This window comes from Poecilia formosa, unplaced genomic scaffold (assembly GCF_000485575.1).
Source record: "Poecilia formosa unplaced genomic scaffold, Poecilia_formosa-5.1.2 Scaffold253, whole genome shotgun sequence".
Taxonomy (NCBI): Eukaryota; Metazoa; Chordata; class Actinopteri; order Cyprinodontiformes; family Poeciliidae; genus Poecilia; species Poecilia formosa.
Genome location: NW_006800192.1, coordinates 900,698 through 918,242, shown reverse-complemented (window position 1 = coordinate 918,242; position 17,545 = coordinate 900,698). Strand labels below are relative to the sequence as shown.

General features: G+C 38.6%; 2 protein-coding genes across 2 annotated transcripts; both read right to left on the bottom strand.

The window, feature by feature from the left end:
- Window positions 1–497: 497 nt before the first annotated feature.
- LOC103150410 (steroid 21-hydroxylase-like) lies at window positions 498–6,336 on the bottom strand. Its single transcript, XM_016680669.1, has 12 exons — window positions 6,136–6,336; window positions 5,841–6,032; window positions 5,671–5,760; window positions 4,532–4,686; window positions 4,338–4,433; window positions 3,983–4,093; window positions 3,807–3,893; window positions 2,801–2,884; window positions 2,568–2,681; window positions 2,301–2,467; window positions 1,694–1,797; window positions 498–1,609 (listed from the first exon to the last, which is right to left on the bottom strand). The coding sequence occupies exons 1-12, from the start codon at window positions 6,263–6,265 to the stop codon at window positions 1,368–1,370; spliced, it is 1,572 nt and encodes a 523-aa protein (XP_016536155.1). The 5' UTR covers window positions 6,266–6,336; the 3' UTR covers window positions 498–1,367.
- Window positions 6,337–6,595: 259 nt separating this feature from the next.
- LOC103150409 (tenascin-like) lies at window positions 6,596–13,729 on the bottom strand. Its single transcript, XM_007570016.2, has 15 exons — window positions 13,589–13,729; window positions 11,020–12,535; window positions 10,800–10,931; window positions 9,957–10,721; window positions 9,718–9,840; window positions 9,428–9,571; window positions 9,216–9,335; window positions 8,960–9,115; window positions 8,764–8,873; window positions 8,555–8,687; window positions 8,320–8,471; window positions 8,148–8,244; window positions 7,842–8,003; window positions 7,132–7,295; window positions 6,596–7,050 (listed from the first exon to the last, which is right to left on the bottom strand). Exons 2-15 carry the CDS (start codon window positions 12,410–12,412, stop codon window positions 6,952–6,954), a joined length of 3,750 nt encoding a protein of 1,249 aa, XP_007570078.1. The 5' UTR covers window positions 12,413–12,535; window positions 13,589–13,729; the 3' UTR covers window positions 6,596–6,951.
- Between the last annotated feature and the right edge of the window lie 3,816 nt (window positions 13,730–17,545).

Below are 17,545 nucleotides of genomic sequence, written 5' to 3'. Positions count from 1 at the left end.
CAGATTCAACAGAAGTTTACTCTCAACACAGGAGCTCTTTGGTAATTAAACATAGAAAGTTAAATTTTGAGCTGTTACTGTACTAATAAACACATGACATGACTTGAAAAAATTATTTTCTGTATTGTTTGTAAGTTTAGGTGTGCCATGTACGTAAAACAATATATATATACTGGTGCATTTGGGAATGGTTTTACTCTACTAAAAACAATGCATGTAAAATTTAGCTATAATTTTGGTTCATTTGAACCTTTTGAGCTACTTATTTAAAAAAAAAAAAATTCAACATAGACAAAATTTAATATTCAAACATAAGTAGTTGTTCATCAAGTGTAAGTAGAAGTTCCCTCATTTTGAGTAAATTTGGTCACATTATNTTGATATGCCTGTGTTGTTTTTGTAGGGAACAAATCCTATAAATGTATTGAGGGAACACATTAGCTCAACAGTGTCCTCTGCTGGAGTGGGGTTTCCAACAACTGTTAAATAAAAATAGCTGAAATTATCTGATCATTTATTATTCACTTTAAGACTTTTCTGAAACCTAACCACAATCATAATTCATAGAAACATCAGATTCAACAGAAGTTTACTCTCAACGCAGGAGCTGTTTGGTAATTAAACATATAAAGTTAGATTTTGAGCTGTTACTGTACTAATAAACACATGACATGACTTGAAAAAATTATTTTCTGTATTGTTTGTAAGTTTAGGTGTGCCATGTACGTAAAACAATATATATATACTGGTGCATTTGGGAATGGTTTTACTCTACTAAAAACAATGCATGTAAAATTTAGCTATAATTTTGGTTCATTTGAACCTTTTGAGCTACTTATTTAAAAAAAAAAAAATTCAACATAGACAAAATTTAATATTCGAACATAAGAAGCTGTTCATCAAGTGTAAATAGGAGTTCCCTCATTTTGAGTAAATTTGGTCACATTATTTGACCAAATTTAAATTTGTTTTCTATGTTCTTATAAGGATTCAACCTGATGACATTTGGTGACCAAATCCAGAAAAATATTAATCATTTTCTTCAAGTATGACTACATATAACTCTTTTTAGCCACTGGAGTAAAAATGAAGATGCAAAAGGTAAGCAACATGCATGTACAGTGTTTGTCCACTTGGTGGTGCCATAATTGTTTCAAAATTAGAGTCTCCAGTACATAATCAGATACAGATGGATCCATGTGCATTGCTACACAGAGGTTAAGGTTAGACATTTTTGCCGCTCTGTTCTTTCCAGAAGTTAGATCCACATGTTGAATTTGTTAAGGAACTTCTTCTGACTCAAATGCAACAAAAGGAAAACATTTACAGGGATGAAAATGTGTGCACACTACTACCCAAGGACTAGTTCAAGGCCTAGGACACGCCACAACTTTGTAGGCCTTGATCTTAAGCACAACACTGGCGACCCCCGTGAGGTCAGGCAGGGAGCATTCGTTCTGAGGAAGGACAAACTGGAAATCTCTCAGCAAGTAAGCAGTGAACAGAAAGAGTTCAATTTTGGCAACAGACTCCCCCAGGCAGAGCCGAGCACCCCCTCCAAAAGGCATCAGGAAGCGAGCGGAGCCGCCACCTCCCTCCTGAAAGCGCTCTGAAAGCAAAAGTAACAGATTCAAATTGAAACCCGCTGAGCCAGCTCAGGCAGGACACTGTAGCAGGGGATGTAAAGCTGTACCAGGTTTGAAGCTGTACGGCTCGGGCCAAACTGCTGGATCATGATGCGCTCCAAAAAGATTGGGAATGATGACCGTGTTCTTCGGGATGAAATAACCTGCGATGCTGCACATGGGTTTAAAACCAGAGTCAAATTCCAAATAAAACACTGGAGAAAAAGCAATGCAAGCAAACAAAAAGGTAAAGATAATACATTGATAAATAAATTAAAATTAATGACTTAAATATTTTATTGGAATAGCAAAACCAGTAAAATCAAATTTAGAAAATTTGTAACCTTTATGTAATTCAGTTGAGTTATTAAATTCTACGTTAAGAGAGTTTCACTGAAACCTCTTACAATATCAGTAAAGATGACATAACACTGAGCCCAATGGCTGTTCTTCCAAATGGGAAAGACGTGTTATTCAGGTTAGACAGACGAGTGTTAATTGTCAAAATTTCAGAAGAAACCTGGTTCATCAGCCACTTCTTAATTTGCCATCCGCTAGAATACTAAATAGCCACTATTCAAATATCTAAAGAAAATTCAAGACATTTTTAACTCATTATGAGTCCAAATCATAAACAAATGCATTGAGTCACTGTTTCATTGTAGCTGAGCTAACCTGCTGTCCCTGATGGCTCTGTGTGGGACGGCCAAAGGAGCAACCGGCCTGAGTCTGAGCATCTCACTGATAAGAGAGGACAACACAGGAAGTCTGTGTCTGTCACTGTATTTAGGATACCGCCCCTCTAAAACTCTGCACAGCTCCTCATATACGCTGGTCTGCACCTAAACCATAGAGAAAAAAAATAACAGATGAGACACAGACACAACCTGCAAGATGTGTAAATGGCATTAAAAAAATATTAACAGTAAAAGTTTCCTATGCCTCTGGTCTGTGCAGCAGGAAGGCCACGGTCCAGCTGAGCCAAGCTGCAGCGGTCTCTGTTCCACCAATGAGGAGGTCCACAGTCGCCATGTGGACATGGACATCAGTCAGGAGCTGGAGATAAGAACATGTCTACAGTTTGTTTGCAGATAAAGTTCTGCTTACTTAAAAATATTGGATTTCTATAAATATCTCCTTTTTAATATTTCCTGGCACTTAATGAAGGTATATACCTCCCCACTTTCTGTGCTTTGATGTTTATCAAGGCCCTGGAGGAGGAATCCTGTTATAGCATCTTCGTTTATTTTGTTTTGTGCCTGCAAACAGAATGTAGAAAGACAAAAATAACTTAAACATAATACATAAACAGACTTGGATACAGCATCTTATTAATTGAATTTAACCTTTGAGATTTCTATGTTGTCCATGTGTTTTGGTCATTTTCCCTCTTTGCCATTTTGTACTTTTGCAATGTTGATATTGTCTAACTTTTTATGGAACAACAACAACAATCATTTCAATACAATCACTTTCCAGTTGATACTAGTTATCAAGGTCCATCAGGTTCACTTGACTTTGAATGCTGACTTCCAGTATTGACATTGAGTCTTCTTGCTTCAGCAAGTTGCATTTACAGCAATCCCTCATACTGAACATGCACGTAGCAGCAGTGGAGAGGAAAATCTACCCTTATTACTGTGTGTGGATGCATAAATGTTCGTGTGTGATCCATCCCTATGGTGTGACTGTATTTACCATTATTTTAGTCTATTTTATCATTCTCAAACTAACTAGCATTACCCCATTTATGTGTCATTCATGACTGTTACGTAAAAGAAAATGTATTATTATTGGTTATTATTGTCTGTCATTCAGTTAGCCTATTTTTTTTAAGTTTGCTACCCCACCTAGCTGCATTTACTGTATGCATTGTGCTGCTGTTTGTGTGTGTTGGCTCTTGCATTTATGTATGAATACTGATAATTTGTTCAGCCTATAATCAAACATTTCTTTTGCTTTTATATGTAATTATCTAAAAGTGTCATGGTTGGAAGGTACACCCCTAAATTGGTCGTATAGATGTTGGATCAGAAGGTACTTACCCTGCACGGACACGTGAAATGAAAAGGTTTGTGACAAAACTGCATGAAACTTTGGTATGGAAAGGATTATGAACTAATAAAAGGGTGTCAGTTACAAAACATAGACATGCTTGATCTATTTTTGAAATTCACCAACCTTGTAACTGTTAAGGTGCTGTTTTATGATGGCATCCCTCCTGGCCACTTCTTTGAGAAGACAAGCAAACACGGGATTTGGTAATTTCTTTGAGAGGAAATAATACATGAATTTATGAATGAAATGCGCTTTCATAACCCAGTAACTGTCAGTCATAATATTAAATATTTACTGACTCTCAGCAGCGGAAAAGAATCCAGGGCTGAAATCCACGAGGAGCCCCACAGGGCAACGATCTTGTTCAGGCAGTGGTGCAGCTCCTGCAGCTCTGGTGACGTCTTATCATACTAGAAAAAAAAAAAAAAGATACACACTGTGTTCTAAGGTAAAATGGACTACGTGACTGCATCTTTTTGCAACCCTCACCACTAAAAACAACTATTCAAACAGAAACTTTGCTCTCTCCCCAACACAAACAAACAACCAATTTCAGCTCTGGCACAATCACAGCTGTTCATTGAAGCACATTTTATAAACTGTCCTCAGAACTCAAGAGCTTAAAATAAACAGCTGGAGAAAGTAGACACCCACTTCTTTCCCAAAAGCTAAAGTGGTGATGACGTTACTGGCCGCCACAGTAAAATCTTCTGAGAGGTCAACAGCACTTTCTTGATAATCCATCAGAACCTGAGAGATAAACAGGCCACTCTTTATCAGGTTATGTAACATTGGAAATTCCCCTGAATTCGGTTTGGTCTCACTGGACCTGTCCTGGTTTTCTGTACCTTTCTCAAATGCAGGGCCTGTCTCTCAATCACCCCATGTAAAGACCGCTGGCAGCAGCGCTGCAAGGCACTGTGGACGAGACGCCGGTGTGCCCTCCACTCCTCGGTGTAATCTCCCAGAGAGATGTTACGTCCTCCTCCAGATACAATGTCTCCTGTTTCGAGTGTGAAGAAAATATCAGGGAATGTAGCGACTACATTTGTAAAGTTAAACTCAGCTACATAAATTTTTATACAGAGCGGAGAATTTTGAACATTTCACTTTGAAAGCTGCTGCGGCTAATAAAAGGAATAAACATAACCGAATAGAAAGACTTACTAGATAAAGAAAATGGCTGAGCAACTAAAGAATGCTGTATCCAAGCAGATTATTGGAAGTTTAGTAGAAGAAAAACGTTTGTTAAAAACAAACAAAAAATAATAATAATAAATTAAAAACGGTGAACCAGCAACAAGAACAACTACAGTGTAGAGAGGATTTGGAAGCAAAGACAATTTTTGAGCTTGGATGTTCACAGGGTGTGGACAGCAGCTGGAGTCAGTTCTTCAAGCGCCACCGCACACAAATGTTTACTTCACATGAGCGTTGCACTCCTTGAGTTGATTCACTCCTAAATCTGGGACAACACCAGATGTGTCTTATCTTGGCAAAGGCCTCGACTTTGTCTTTTCAGATAAAACACCATTTTTCACAAAACTCATCCAATTTCAATCGGAATTTGAGGTTTCTGTGTCTTGAGGAGGAGCAGAGAGGCAGAAAGTCTAGTCCAAGTTTGCTTGAAGTCCAGAGGGAAGTTTCCACAGCGCTCAGTTAAAAAGCTTTGCTTTTTTTGCTGGTGTTTATTCAAGTTCAACCCAGCTACCTACCAGGACATCTAACACTTCATAATTATCTCTGCTGACAAGGTTTGTGGTGATGCTGTTTTCATCTTCCAGCAGGACATAGACGCCTACCTGCACTGTCCCTGTTCTTAATGGGCCCCCAAAAATGGTTCAAAATAACAGAAAAACTAAAGAAAAAATCATCCTGTGTGTTAAAAATCAAGTTTCCCCTCCTTTTGAGTTGAATTACTGACAAAGCATCATTTCAGCGACTTCCTAATTCATAGAGATATGTCTATCAAGGAAATATATCTTGCCTGTGTAGGAAATTGGTCGTCCAGCAAAATCAGACCATTTCTTCACCAGTGCTTCTCTGATGACTTCACAACTGTTGAGCACCACCATGGCTTAACAAACAGAGTAGAAATGAAAGGTTACATGTCTGTCAGACAGAGACAGACGATGTGACCCTTATGTGAACAATTACTTGTTTTTCCACATTTTAAGCGGTAGACGCTTCCGTAGCGTTGGCCCAGATCGGTCAGGTGAATCGGCAAGTGATCGTGTGTCAGTTCCATCATGTTGCCGATAAGGAAGCGACTCGGGGGGCCCGGCAGAGAAGGTTTTGAAGAACTGCGAACAAACTGGTACAGATGCTGCAAAAGTCCAATTTTTACTCCTTTCAAATTTTAGAAGAGAAAAAAATAGGTAAGGTTGAATTATTAAGCCAACATGAAACATGAATTATTCACACAGTAAATGGAGTTTCCCAGCACACTTACTTTTCTTATCCTTTCCTTGCGAATGAGTGTTTCGTTGACTGGCAATCAGTACCAAAAGGAGCAGCGCAAGAAAAAATAATGCTCCGACACTGACCAGTGACATCTCTACTGCCATTTTGTCTTCTCTCATGCATCCTCTACTTTGAAAAGCAGGTCAGTACACTACACTACTCTTTTATACTTCTCAGTTTGATAAGCTGTCAGTGTTTGCACTGTAATCAAGGACAGCTAAATATTTTTTTTTTTTAGGTCAACATATCTAATGATGTGATGACTCCAGCACATATAACAAGAGATAACGTGATGAACACAGTCAGGACGTGCTGAAGGGTATTAAAACAAACCTCTGTTTACATGACAGTCAGGCTGATGCTCAGCTTTGTGCTGTGCAAGTTTTTCTGCAAAATAGCTCTGGTTTGAAAAAAAATAAAATAAAAAATGCAAAAAATGACATGCGAGACCCACTTAAGCAATATTTATTCCAATTGACAGTGCATAATAATACAGTAATAGTGGGATTAATGTGTGTGGTGCACAGAGATTTATTAGAGGTAAAACAGATAAAATCATCTTCAAGCAAAAGGTTTCTTTAGTATTCAGATGCAATGAGCTACTCATCCACTCTCGTTTTATTTTCCATAAGAATAGCTCAGCAAACAAAACAAAACAAAACAAAAAAACATCTTTCAAACTGAACTAAATACACTGATTGTTCCAGTAGTATCTGAAAAAAAAATAAAAAATCCTACATTGAATTTATTGTGGGAATAGACATGCAGACGCAGGTATGTACAAGTCTCGGGGCTTGAAGCATCTTTAGCCGTGAGTTGCAGGGGAGAACCGAGACGGTCTGAACTTCATCTCAGAAAAGGGAATGGACACGTCTTTGCCTTTCCAGTCTATCCAGACTATTCCCTATAAACAGAAACAAACAGAAAATCACTGATCTGTGGTCTGTGTCCATAGTATTTGAAAAATGTGAGGAAAGTTGGTTACCTGATTATTGCTGTTCATGCCGTAAAGACCGTTGAGGTTGACTTTGTAGCAGTTTTTGTACCACCAGCCCCCCACATAAGCCTTGGCACAGTGGATCCCCAGAGGGTCTGGTTCCTTGTCTCGAGTTGAGAATGGGCGGCCATTGTGGTACTTCATGGAGTCACCTAGAAGAAAATAAAGCATCTAAATTAGGATCTGTTTTATATCTAGCTGGAAAAAAAACAAAAAAACTAGATTGTTACAGTTTCTTCTATGAAGTTGCTTTTAAACTTCCAAGGACATTATGCTAACCTGTAACTTACGATAAACAATACAACAAAAACCCACAAACATAAAGTTACAGCAGTTTTAGGTGCCATAAATAAGTAATAATAATAATAAATGCTAAAATAATGCAAAAAAATATAATTTTTTAAGCACCATTGCAAGTGTTTTCCCGAGAGATTTCATATTCCTACTAGGATTTTGGACAACAATTTTTTTTGTTTTGCTTAATAATTTATTAAACTTTAAAAAATAATCAATATCACAAAAAGGAAAAAAAAAAAAAAAAACTTGGAAATTTAAGGTTGGAATGTTTGCCTATTCTTGGAATTTTAAAGTTTTTAACCCTAACATGTTTGGCATGAGTTTTCACACATGTATTTTAATTTTGAAAAAATGTTCATAGAGTTGTTTACAAATCATCTTTTTTATCCTTTAAAATGCACCTGCTGTTCCTGTGTATCCAGATACAGTAAGAGTATAGTTTCTCCCTTCTGAAGCAACAGAAAAGTTGGCGTAACGAGCGTAAGCTGTGTCATTTCCAGACTCCAAATCCACTCTCAGGCTCACAGGGCCGATACTGGTCAGGTTGTGCAGGAGCTCATTTCCTGGCCAAAGGAAGGAGAAAAAAAAAAAAAAAAAAAAAAAAAAACACACATTAAGTTGCAGAGATGAACTAAGCATATTTCTTTTCCTTCAAAATGCAACAACTTGATCTGGATAATAAAATGAGCAATAATGTCCAACAATACCCAGCCAGAACTCTTCACTTAGGTTTCCAAAGCCAGCTTTATATTCACTCCAGGTTCTGTAGAAATCGGTTTTTCCGTTCATCCGTCTCTGGAAAACCTATAAAACACCCAAATTGATTTTGCATCCTGTTTTGCCAACTGACTTTGTAAATGTCTTTGCAGTTTCTTGTACCGTCCATCCGCCTCCGTCTGTTTCCATGTCACAGTAAACTCTCACTGCTCGCCCCTCTTTCCCTTGCGGGTAGATGGTCACTTCCCCTGACTCCAGAGCTCCATTTAGCAATTCTTGTGAGCATTCAGTCGGGAAAGGGAAACGCAATTTTCCTGGAAGGCAAAGAAACACGTGCCTTAGAGTATTATGAATATTTAGCTCTAACTAATCTAAATAGTGAGAAAAAAATAATTACCGGTGACGAACTGTGACGTGACAAGTGACGTATACTTTCCATTTTTCTCGCCTTGTACCACAACAGAATAGGATGACGAAGGAATCAGGCCGGTCAGTTTATACTCTGTGATGGGTGGCTCCAGAATGACTTCCTAACACACAAAGGTGTATTTTTGCAGAATCTTAATTTGGTCAAATTGGTCCAATCAAAAGCGGATAATCACTCACCTTTGCCTCCTCTTTTGCCATCTGATAGATCACTCTGTAGCTGTGAAAAACAACAGAAGTCCTCCAGGCAATCACTGCAGACCGACCTCCAATTTCACTGGCCTTAACCACTAGGAAACAGAAGAATTGCATACGTTTAAGTTTAAGAAGGTAAAAAAAAAACTCTAAAGCCTTCAGTTATTCCTATTCTACTCACCATTTGCTGTTGTAAATGAAGTAGATATTCCCATACTCTGGAGGTTGTTCTTTTGGGTCCGGACTTTGACCTTATACAGAGTCGCTCTCTGTAAACCTTTCAGCTGGTACTGCACTGAATTTCCTGACAGCATCACTGTTACTGTAACATTTGGAGCTGTACTCAAAAAACAAACAAAAACAAAACAAAAAAAAGTTGATAGATGGATCAATCAGTTCCATGTTTACACTTATTTTTACTGTCAGTTCAAACTCACTCTTGGAGGACCCATAGCTAACAATGAAACGATCTACTTTCCCCAGGCTGGGTGTCCAACGCAGCAAAGCTGTGTTATCTGTCACATTGATGACTTGGAGATGTGTTGGAGGAGCAGGTACTATGAAAAAAAAAAAAAAAAAAAACATTCACAGCATATTAATTGACCTTCTTGTACACTATGTGTACTGGGTGAAACTTCAACAACATTACCTGTAGTGATAACTGAAGTGAGTTCATCACTCTGAGCGCTTCCTTTGGTTGTAGTGACACTGATAATGTAGGTCGATCCAGCAGACAAGTTAGACAGAACAACACTTGATTGGTGAGAGTCCGCAGCCACAAACTGGCTTTTCCCTGACAACATGAACACAAGCATCGTATACATTTACCTCTTTTTCAAGTCTGTAGCCCACATCGCAGGGTTTCTGTCTATATTTACTGACTTTGTTCTTTTGCTTAAATCAATGTCTTTGTCTTAAGATAAAGTTGGTTTGACTAACCTGTTGCGATGTTGATGTATGTTACTCTAAAGCCTGTAAATATGGTGTTCGGTTTGGTCCAAGAAACAGTCAGAGAGGACTCTGTTACATTACTAAAAACCAGTTCTGTGGGTTTCTCAGGACCTGGGAATAGAAACAAGTAGTTTTATTCATTGATTAGTGTTAGAGCTTCTTAGCAAAAGCTATTTTGAGAGTGTTGATACCATTTGGAAATATGTTTCTCGTATTTCATATCCCACCTGTTGTTGCTGTAACTCTGTGAATCTTGGATCTTCTGTCTGCTGTAGAGCCAAATACGTGGACCACGTAACGTGTGTTTGCCTTGAGATTACTGAACTTGAAGGACCGTGCGCTGCCAGGCACCACTCTCGAGATCCTCTTAGTTTCAGTTTTACTTCTAGATTCAGCACTTTTACCAGAGGAGACAGTTGTGTTGGTGCTCTGACTGTGGACTTCAGTTGAGGTTCTAGTGTCAGACATCAAGTCTCTTTCAACAATCTCCTCTCCAAGCCCCTCGTTCTCATCAGTGTCACTGTCAGTGTGAGGCTCTCTTCTGATCACAGTGAAATTCTTGAACATACGGTGTGGCGCTAACCATGTGATAGTGAAGCTAGAGGTGGAGATATTCACGGCCTTCACTGATCCTAAGCCTCCGTGTTTTCTGGAGGAGTTATCGATTGTTGTATTGTTCTCAAAAACTTTGTTGTTGTCCTCTGTTGATGGACTTGTTGAAAATCGATTTATGTCAGTGGATGTCTTTACTTGATTCTTGTTCGTGTTGGGCAGCTCAACAGAGTTGTTTTTGTTTTCATTCTTGCTTTTTGTGCTGTTGGTTTTTTTCTCATTACTCTGCGTTACATTTGGCTCATCTTGGAGCGGTAATTTCCTTGGTCTTTGTGTAGTTGTTGTTGGAGGAAGCTTTTTGATCTCCGGTTTTTCTCCATGGACCTCTTTTTCACTGTCATTCATAGATCCAATGGTTGTATTTGAACCCTTCTTATCATCTTGTGAACAGGAAAATTTTAAAGTTTGTTAGAGGTGGAATAAAATAAACTTTGGAAGCATAACAAACGTATTCTTACCTTTAAAGCACTCGGCATCTTTTGCACACTTACTGCAGTCAAGACCTGTCAATCCTTTATGGCAAATACATTTCCCCTTCTCACATTTCCCATTGCCACTACAGTCATTTGGGCAATTTGCAGAACATGGACCTGGTTGGCAAAAAGAAGAAGCACAATTATTATGCCCAGTCCCTGTTTGTCTAATGTTAGATTTAAAGTACATTTAAGGCATAGCTACATTTCTCCTTTAGAAGGGACATCTCTCTTTCCAGCCGGGTCAGGCGTCCTTTCAGAGCAGCCACCTCAGCTTCACATCCCCCTGCACACCCACCAGGCAGCAGGTTGATGCTATGTGTCATCACCAGTGGAGCACCAGGCTTTAACGTCAGCTCCTGTTCCTTTGTGTGACTCCAGTCACCATTGAAACTGATGATCACTTTAAGGGGCTGTGAAGGACCAGCATTGTCTTTGCTGGTTGCCTGGATTAAAGGAGTCTGAGTAATAGTAATGGTGCCCATTTCTTTATCTTTATTGGAACCCCCGGCTCTCTCACCAGGCTTGTCTTTGGCCTTCTCATCATTGATCTGTTGGCTATCAACCACAGATGGATGTCCAGACTCTTTATGCTTATTTTTAGTAGTTTTAGTGCCATTGGTAGGTATAGGCAGAGTATTTGAAACATCTTTAGACTTTTTATCACCACTAGGAGGAGAATTATCAGAAGTTGTCTGATTAGTAGATACTGTGGCTTTGACTTTTGTAGGTTTACTGGTGGTAGATAAAGACAGAACGCTCTGAGTTGATTTGTCTTTGGACTTGTCATCACTTTTAGGGGTGTGTGTTTGAGCAATGGTCTGGTTACCAGAGGCTGTTGTTTTGCCTCGAGAAGTTTTGCTAACACTGGTAGGTAAAGTTGGAACATTTGGAGTTAACTTGTCTTTGGACTTATCATCACCGGTGGTGAGGGGATTATCAAAAACAGTCTGGTTTCCAGCTGCAGCCCTGTCTTTGGTGGGCTTACTGCCACTGGAAGGTGTGGAAGGAACTTTGTGACTGGACTTGTCCTCAGCATTCTTCTCATTACTGGCTAAAGGAGATTTTGATGATGTAGTTTGATTGTGAGATTGTTGAGGTTTGTTTCTGCTGGTTTTCAAAGTACTGTCTGAGGAAAGCTTCGTGATAGTTGACTGGTCTTGGTGAACTCCAGTAGGTTCAGACTTGATTTTGTTGGCTTTTTCTTCACTAAGTGACAACAGCTTAGTTGAAGCTGTCTGGTTGAGTTTGTGTTTGTCTCTGTTGGTGTAAGTGGCTTTAGGAGCCCTTGCTGGTGATGGTGGAGTGGTTTGAACCACTGCAACACTGAGTTTGCTTTTGGTGGTTGTTGCAGCATTGGCTGCTGATCTTTGGTTGGAGCCTGCAGTGGGTAAAATTGTCACAGTGACAGTGTTTGGCTTTAGGGTGGGGTTCAAACTCTGTTTAGAAGGGGCAGCAGTGGTTTTTGGTTTTGAGAAGGTTGAAACAGTATTGCCTTTGGTCACATTGCTTCCTGCAGCATCTCTTTTGTCAAGGGTCGCGGTTTGAAAGGAGGGGAATGGGATTAGGAGTAAGATAAGTCCGAGGGTAACTAACATATTGCAATGGCTGCTGTGCAGGGATGTTGTATAACTTTTGGAAAACTGTTATACAACAAAAATAATGTATTTCCTCTATGCTTCTTAGGAGACGCTGTTGGAGGTGACTTTGGCAGGTCTCTCCTATAGATGAAAAAAGGAAAATCATTATTATTACTTATCTATGTGTTTTTTAATGTGTTTAAGTTTCTAGCACACTTTTTCTGATCATATGAGTATTTTTGGTCCTTGTTCGCTCCAGATTCACAGAGTTCCCATTTACACTCTTTAGGTAAGGTATTTTTTTTACATCAGTCATATTTATGACAAGTGTATTTGTTGGGTAGTGTTTTGCCATGAAACACTCCACCACAGACTTCTTTGAAAGTCTTTACCTTCTTTAAAGAGACTGTAAGTTGGACAAAGTTTAATAAACAGAAGAGAATATTTCATTGGGTAGAGGTTGATTTAATGTTATTGTTTTGACTATAGCGTAGTTATTACTATAACTACGCTATAGTCAAAACAATACAATTTTGATTTGACATAAAATCCTCCAAACTAATGGATTTTACATGCAATAATCATGTACGCACATTTACATAGTTAAAACTGAATTTTCTAACATAGATATTACAAATACAGCCCTGGATTGTAACTGAACAGCTTGCCAAACCAAGTTTTTAAATGATCAGGAAGAAGCAAGACTTGAGTGGAAAACCCAGAGTTAACCAGTAAGAGCAGGCTGAGCAGTAACAAAGCATCACTGTACTGAACTGCGAGACAAGGTACACCTTTCAAGGTACAGAAAGCTGCACAAACCACTGGAGCCAAAACTCTAAAAATCCCACAGATGTCCAATTGCTGTTATAAATTTATGAAGAATCAAACAGGAGAACTAAGAAAACTTGTGTGCCTTTATTTTTTTAAGCACTATAATAAAGTTTTACTTGTTGTAACAACCTACACACTTTTAACCTGCATACAATATCCATGTATTTTTTATTCCATCATGAAAAGAATTATATGTAAATCACAACAAATAAGAAATTCACACAAAACAAGATACAAGATAATACTGCAACACAACATAGTATATGTGCACTGTCATGTCTACCTTTGGAGCAAATGCTACATATTATTACTTCGAAAGAGTCCAGTTTTCTCTTTTAAATAATTATGGAGAAGAAAACCTACCTACTGATGAATGAGTTGTTTGCTTTATGTCTCTGACGCCATCTGAGCCAAAGCAACTCCAGCAGACGGGATCGGATCTGAGAGGAAAGATTTGAAAAAGGGACCCCCAATATAAAGGAGGTGAGTGATGAAGACTGGCCCTGCTAACACCTCCTACACCTTCCTATTACAAACACACCTCCACCACGCCTACTGGTCCCTCAACGCCTGACCACGGGGAAAAATATTTGTGTAGTAGTTACAAAAAAACAGAAACTTTTGCACTCACTCAAACCTTAAATGTACCACTTTCATTTTCTGTGAAAATTATCATTATTTCATTTAACATGTATTGCTGACGTCTACTCTAATGAAAAGCAAAATTATCTACTAATATATGTATATATAACTATATTATTAATTTCTTGTACATCATGTTTTAGTTGCTAAAAAAGCTGAAAAACACTGCAAAGCTACGCATACAGTTTGATTTGAACATGTTCTGCAAGTGTCTTGACTTATTTCAGCTGCAGCTGCCATCTGCACACTGTAAATCCATGATTCAGCTGGAATACAAAGCCCAACACTGTAAGTATCCAGCACTGACTCCAGGATACAGAAACCCCCCAGATATATGAATCGGCTGTTTGTTGAAGGTAATGAGATGTAACTGTGCGCGAGTTATGCTAGCAACCGACCATCCTCAGGATGTTAGGAATCCTCTGTGTCGGCATTACATCTCTAACCCAATGGCCACCCACCATCCCACCTTTTGTAAACCACATGAAGAAAACGATATAAAAGGTTTAGAGCAAACAGGGAGTAAGTGACGCTCTTGCACGTTAGCAGGAGGTCAGAAACAGCAGCTGAGATCGTCACAGCCTTTTATTGTATTAAGTGCGGCACTTTCACCATGACATTGACATCGATATTTTATGTATTCATATTCTATACGTAGAATCACCACATAGACACAAAGTGAGTGGGGGCTGCTGTCTAACTTTAAGACATTTCTAAGAAATGTAACAAAATCATTCAAATACAGTGGCGAGGGAGGCCGGGTGATGACTCAAGTTTATCTTACCAGTACAAACGATAAGTAGGACAGAAAATGAGGTACAGAAATGATCCAGAAGTGTAAGATCCATTACTCCTTTTCAAAATGCCAAATGGTTATTTCTGATGCATAGCAGGTTTTTTCTCTCATATTACAAATGCAAATATATAAGAAGGTTCCTAAACCCTATTCTGACTGACAGGACCCTTTTCAGATAAAACTACATTTGAGCTTCTGGACAGGAAACACTGCATACAGGAACAAACAAGGGATGAACATTTGGAAAAGCACCACGTGGTCACTCATTTTCAGAAGCTACCAATAAGTGTGGAGGGTGCTGTAGATTGATCTGCTTTGAAATAATGTTAACACATTAAGAAGAAACTAAATTCTTCAGTATGGGGTTTTTTACACTGTCATTCTTTTAGTTTTGTTCTCCTTTACATTACTAATTCTATAAAAAATAAAAAAAGACACTTTTTAAAAAAAAAATCTCCGGTCATGATTACAGTATTAAAGAAGAACACTTTATACCTAAGTCTACTGATTCATCTGTTACTCTCCATATGGAATTGCTCTTTGTTGTGGTTTCTTGGTGGTATTTTTGTATTTCTGTGCAAAAAAAAACAAAAAAAAAAACAGAAATATGTACTCTTCTTAATGCAAGTAATAACACTGAAAATGTGCATCCTTATCAGTAAATGGCCAAACCCTAATAGGACATTAAAAGAGATTTTTACTGAAAAGACTCAAAGTCAACTGGATTTGTTTTCCTTATGACTTAAACAGATGTGAATTTAAAATATATGTTTTTAAGGCTTTGGCAAAACATATCCAACCTCCAAGCACAAGCACAATCTTATGCAATAAATAGATTTTTGGTGACATTTCTGCAAACAAATTGCTGATAACAGCCTCCAATGAAAAGAAAAAATGAACTCCAGAGTAGGTGGTCCATTTCTGTTAGATGGCAGCCTACAAAAACATCTCCAACCTTATACCTCTCTGCATCATGGACCACCATCAAGCTGCTGACCGTGACCTGGCCTTTTGAGCCTCACTTCAACACCTACCAGGACTTGCACACCTGAGAAAATGCACCTGGTTATGTAAACCTCTAGATGTTGTCTGAGGGAAATTTGTGAGATCAGCATCTTTATCAAAACTGCGTTCATTTAATTTAGGTTTCATTGAAATAGCCAACCTAAAGACATCTTTCACAAATTTTCCTCTGCTGCAGCCTACTCATGAATCAGTCAAATAGAAAGTTGAAATCCTTCAAAAAGAAAAAAAAATTGCATTTGCTTTTTCAGTCTTTACTATTTCAACCAAGGGACATAAGTGTACTCTTCTCACTGTTGATAATACATTGATTATTCCGAGAAGTCTTTGGCAAAAAGCTCCTTTTCTCGAATCATGATGTTGGCTGCTGACAGTAACCAAAAGTATATGGGAAATCTGCATATTTATTTACCCTTTCTTCATCTGACTTTAATGAAATGTCTAATAGTGAGGCTGGAACAGTGTGGCCATTGAACAGGCTATGATTGAAGTGACGGTCAGTCCCCCCGTGTTGCTTACATTGGACCTGCTCCTTGAGATTAGAATAATATAGGCACATAAGCCTTTGCTTGTTCACAGCCTCCTTACCGACGGCCTCCCCGCTCCTGTTCGCTCTGAATTATGTAATTGCACTGAGAACCTTCTGCATCACGTCTCCTGCTGGACCACATTCGAGAAGAGACATAAACTCTCTCTTAAGGGGAATTTTGGTCGTTATGAGGGGTATGATTGATCCGAACCCTGGCCGACCAATAAGAGTGACTGAATAGACCTGAAAAGAAAAAAAAAGAAAATCCCAAACCACTCCTTCCCACCTCCTTTTCCCTCTGGTTGCAGATGTCAAGCAGGAAGAGGAGGGCGAATTGAGCACAGAGAAACCTCTCAGATCCTTAGCTGCCCGTAAAAGCAAAAGATAACATAAAACATGAGTGTCTTTCACAGGACGGCTAAGATAAACCCAGTTGAATCATGTTTCTGGGAGAAAGGTGGGAAAACAAATCTACACTTTGGTTTCAATGTTAAGTTTCAGTCTAAGTGTAAATGCAATATTATTCAGCAACAGGAACAATTTAAAAAGCTCATGTGAACTTTTCATAAGTGATTTAACCAAATTTAACAGAAAGTGCGGCTTTGGAAGTGTAATGTAATCTCAAAGTTTCTTTATTCCAAATATCTTCATGACTTAGTGAAGCCACTCATTGTTATGACCTGCTGCAAATGTAATAAATATGATCCTATCATTTCCCATGGTCTATGTTCAGCACTTCTGAACATTAGACGCATAATCTGTGTTAAATACACCAATTAATGCCCTGATTTAACTAATCTCTACTGATGTGAATTCCCCTTTAGCCTAATCCTTATTGACAGAGGCCTCCAATTCATCAATATCCTTTGGTTTGCATGCTGCAATCTCCTTTTTCAATTTGTAGCGGAGAGTTTCGCTAGAGTTCAAGTCAGGCCACAATTATGGCCACCTTAGCACCATGGAGCCCAGAAATATTCAAAACAATTGCAGATTTCATCTTAAAACCTTCGTTAAATTTAACCAGCAGGCTTGTTCAGACTGAAATTAATGTCAATGTTTTGGAGTGCAGATTCTTCATTCTTCAGCTTCACTGAGTTCTTTTGAAAACCACTGTGGGTTTTCGTCCATCTGGCTCCTTAATCTGGTGACAGTTCTTGATTACTTCCTCTTGCTGCCAATTTCAGCCAGCAAAGATTCTGTACTTTTGACTTTAAACTTGTGAACTTGACCAGAACCGTTTCTGTCTTCTTTAAAACATTTTGGACAGTTCTCTTGAATAAAGTCTTAGTAAGTTTTGGAATGCACAAGCAATGCCAAACACATTTTTTTC

Excerpts from the sequence above, each read along its gene's own strand:
- LOC103150410 (XM_016680669.1), bottom strand. The coding sequence starts at position 6,265 with ATGAGAGAAGACAAAATGGCAGTAGAGATGTCACTGGTCAGTGTCGGA. Across the intron at positions 5,761-5,840 it reads CTTAAAATGTGGAAAAACAA|CCATGGTGGTGCTCAACAGT; the intron begins GTAATTGTTCAC and ends CTGTTTGTTAAG. Across the intron at positions 1,610-1,693 it reads GCCGTACAGCTTCAAACCTG|AGCGCTTTCAGGAGGGAGGT; the intron begins GTACAGCTTTAC and ends TTTTGCTTTCAG.
- LOC103150409 (XM_007570016.2), bottom strand. The coding sequence starts at position 12,412 with ATGTTAGTTACCCTCGGACTTATCTTACTCCTAATCCCATTCCCCTCC. Across the intron at positions 9,336-9,427 it reads CACTTCAGTTATCACTACAG|TACCTGCTCCTCCAACACAT; the intron begins GTAATGTTGTTG and ends TTTTTTTCATAG. Across the intron at positions 7,051-7,131 it reads GCATGAACAGCAATAATCAG|GGAATAGTCTGGATAGACTG; the intron begins GTAACCAACTTT and ends TTCTGTTTATAG.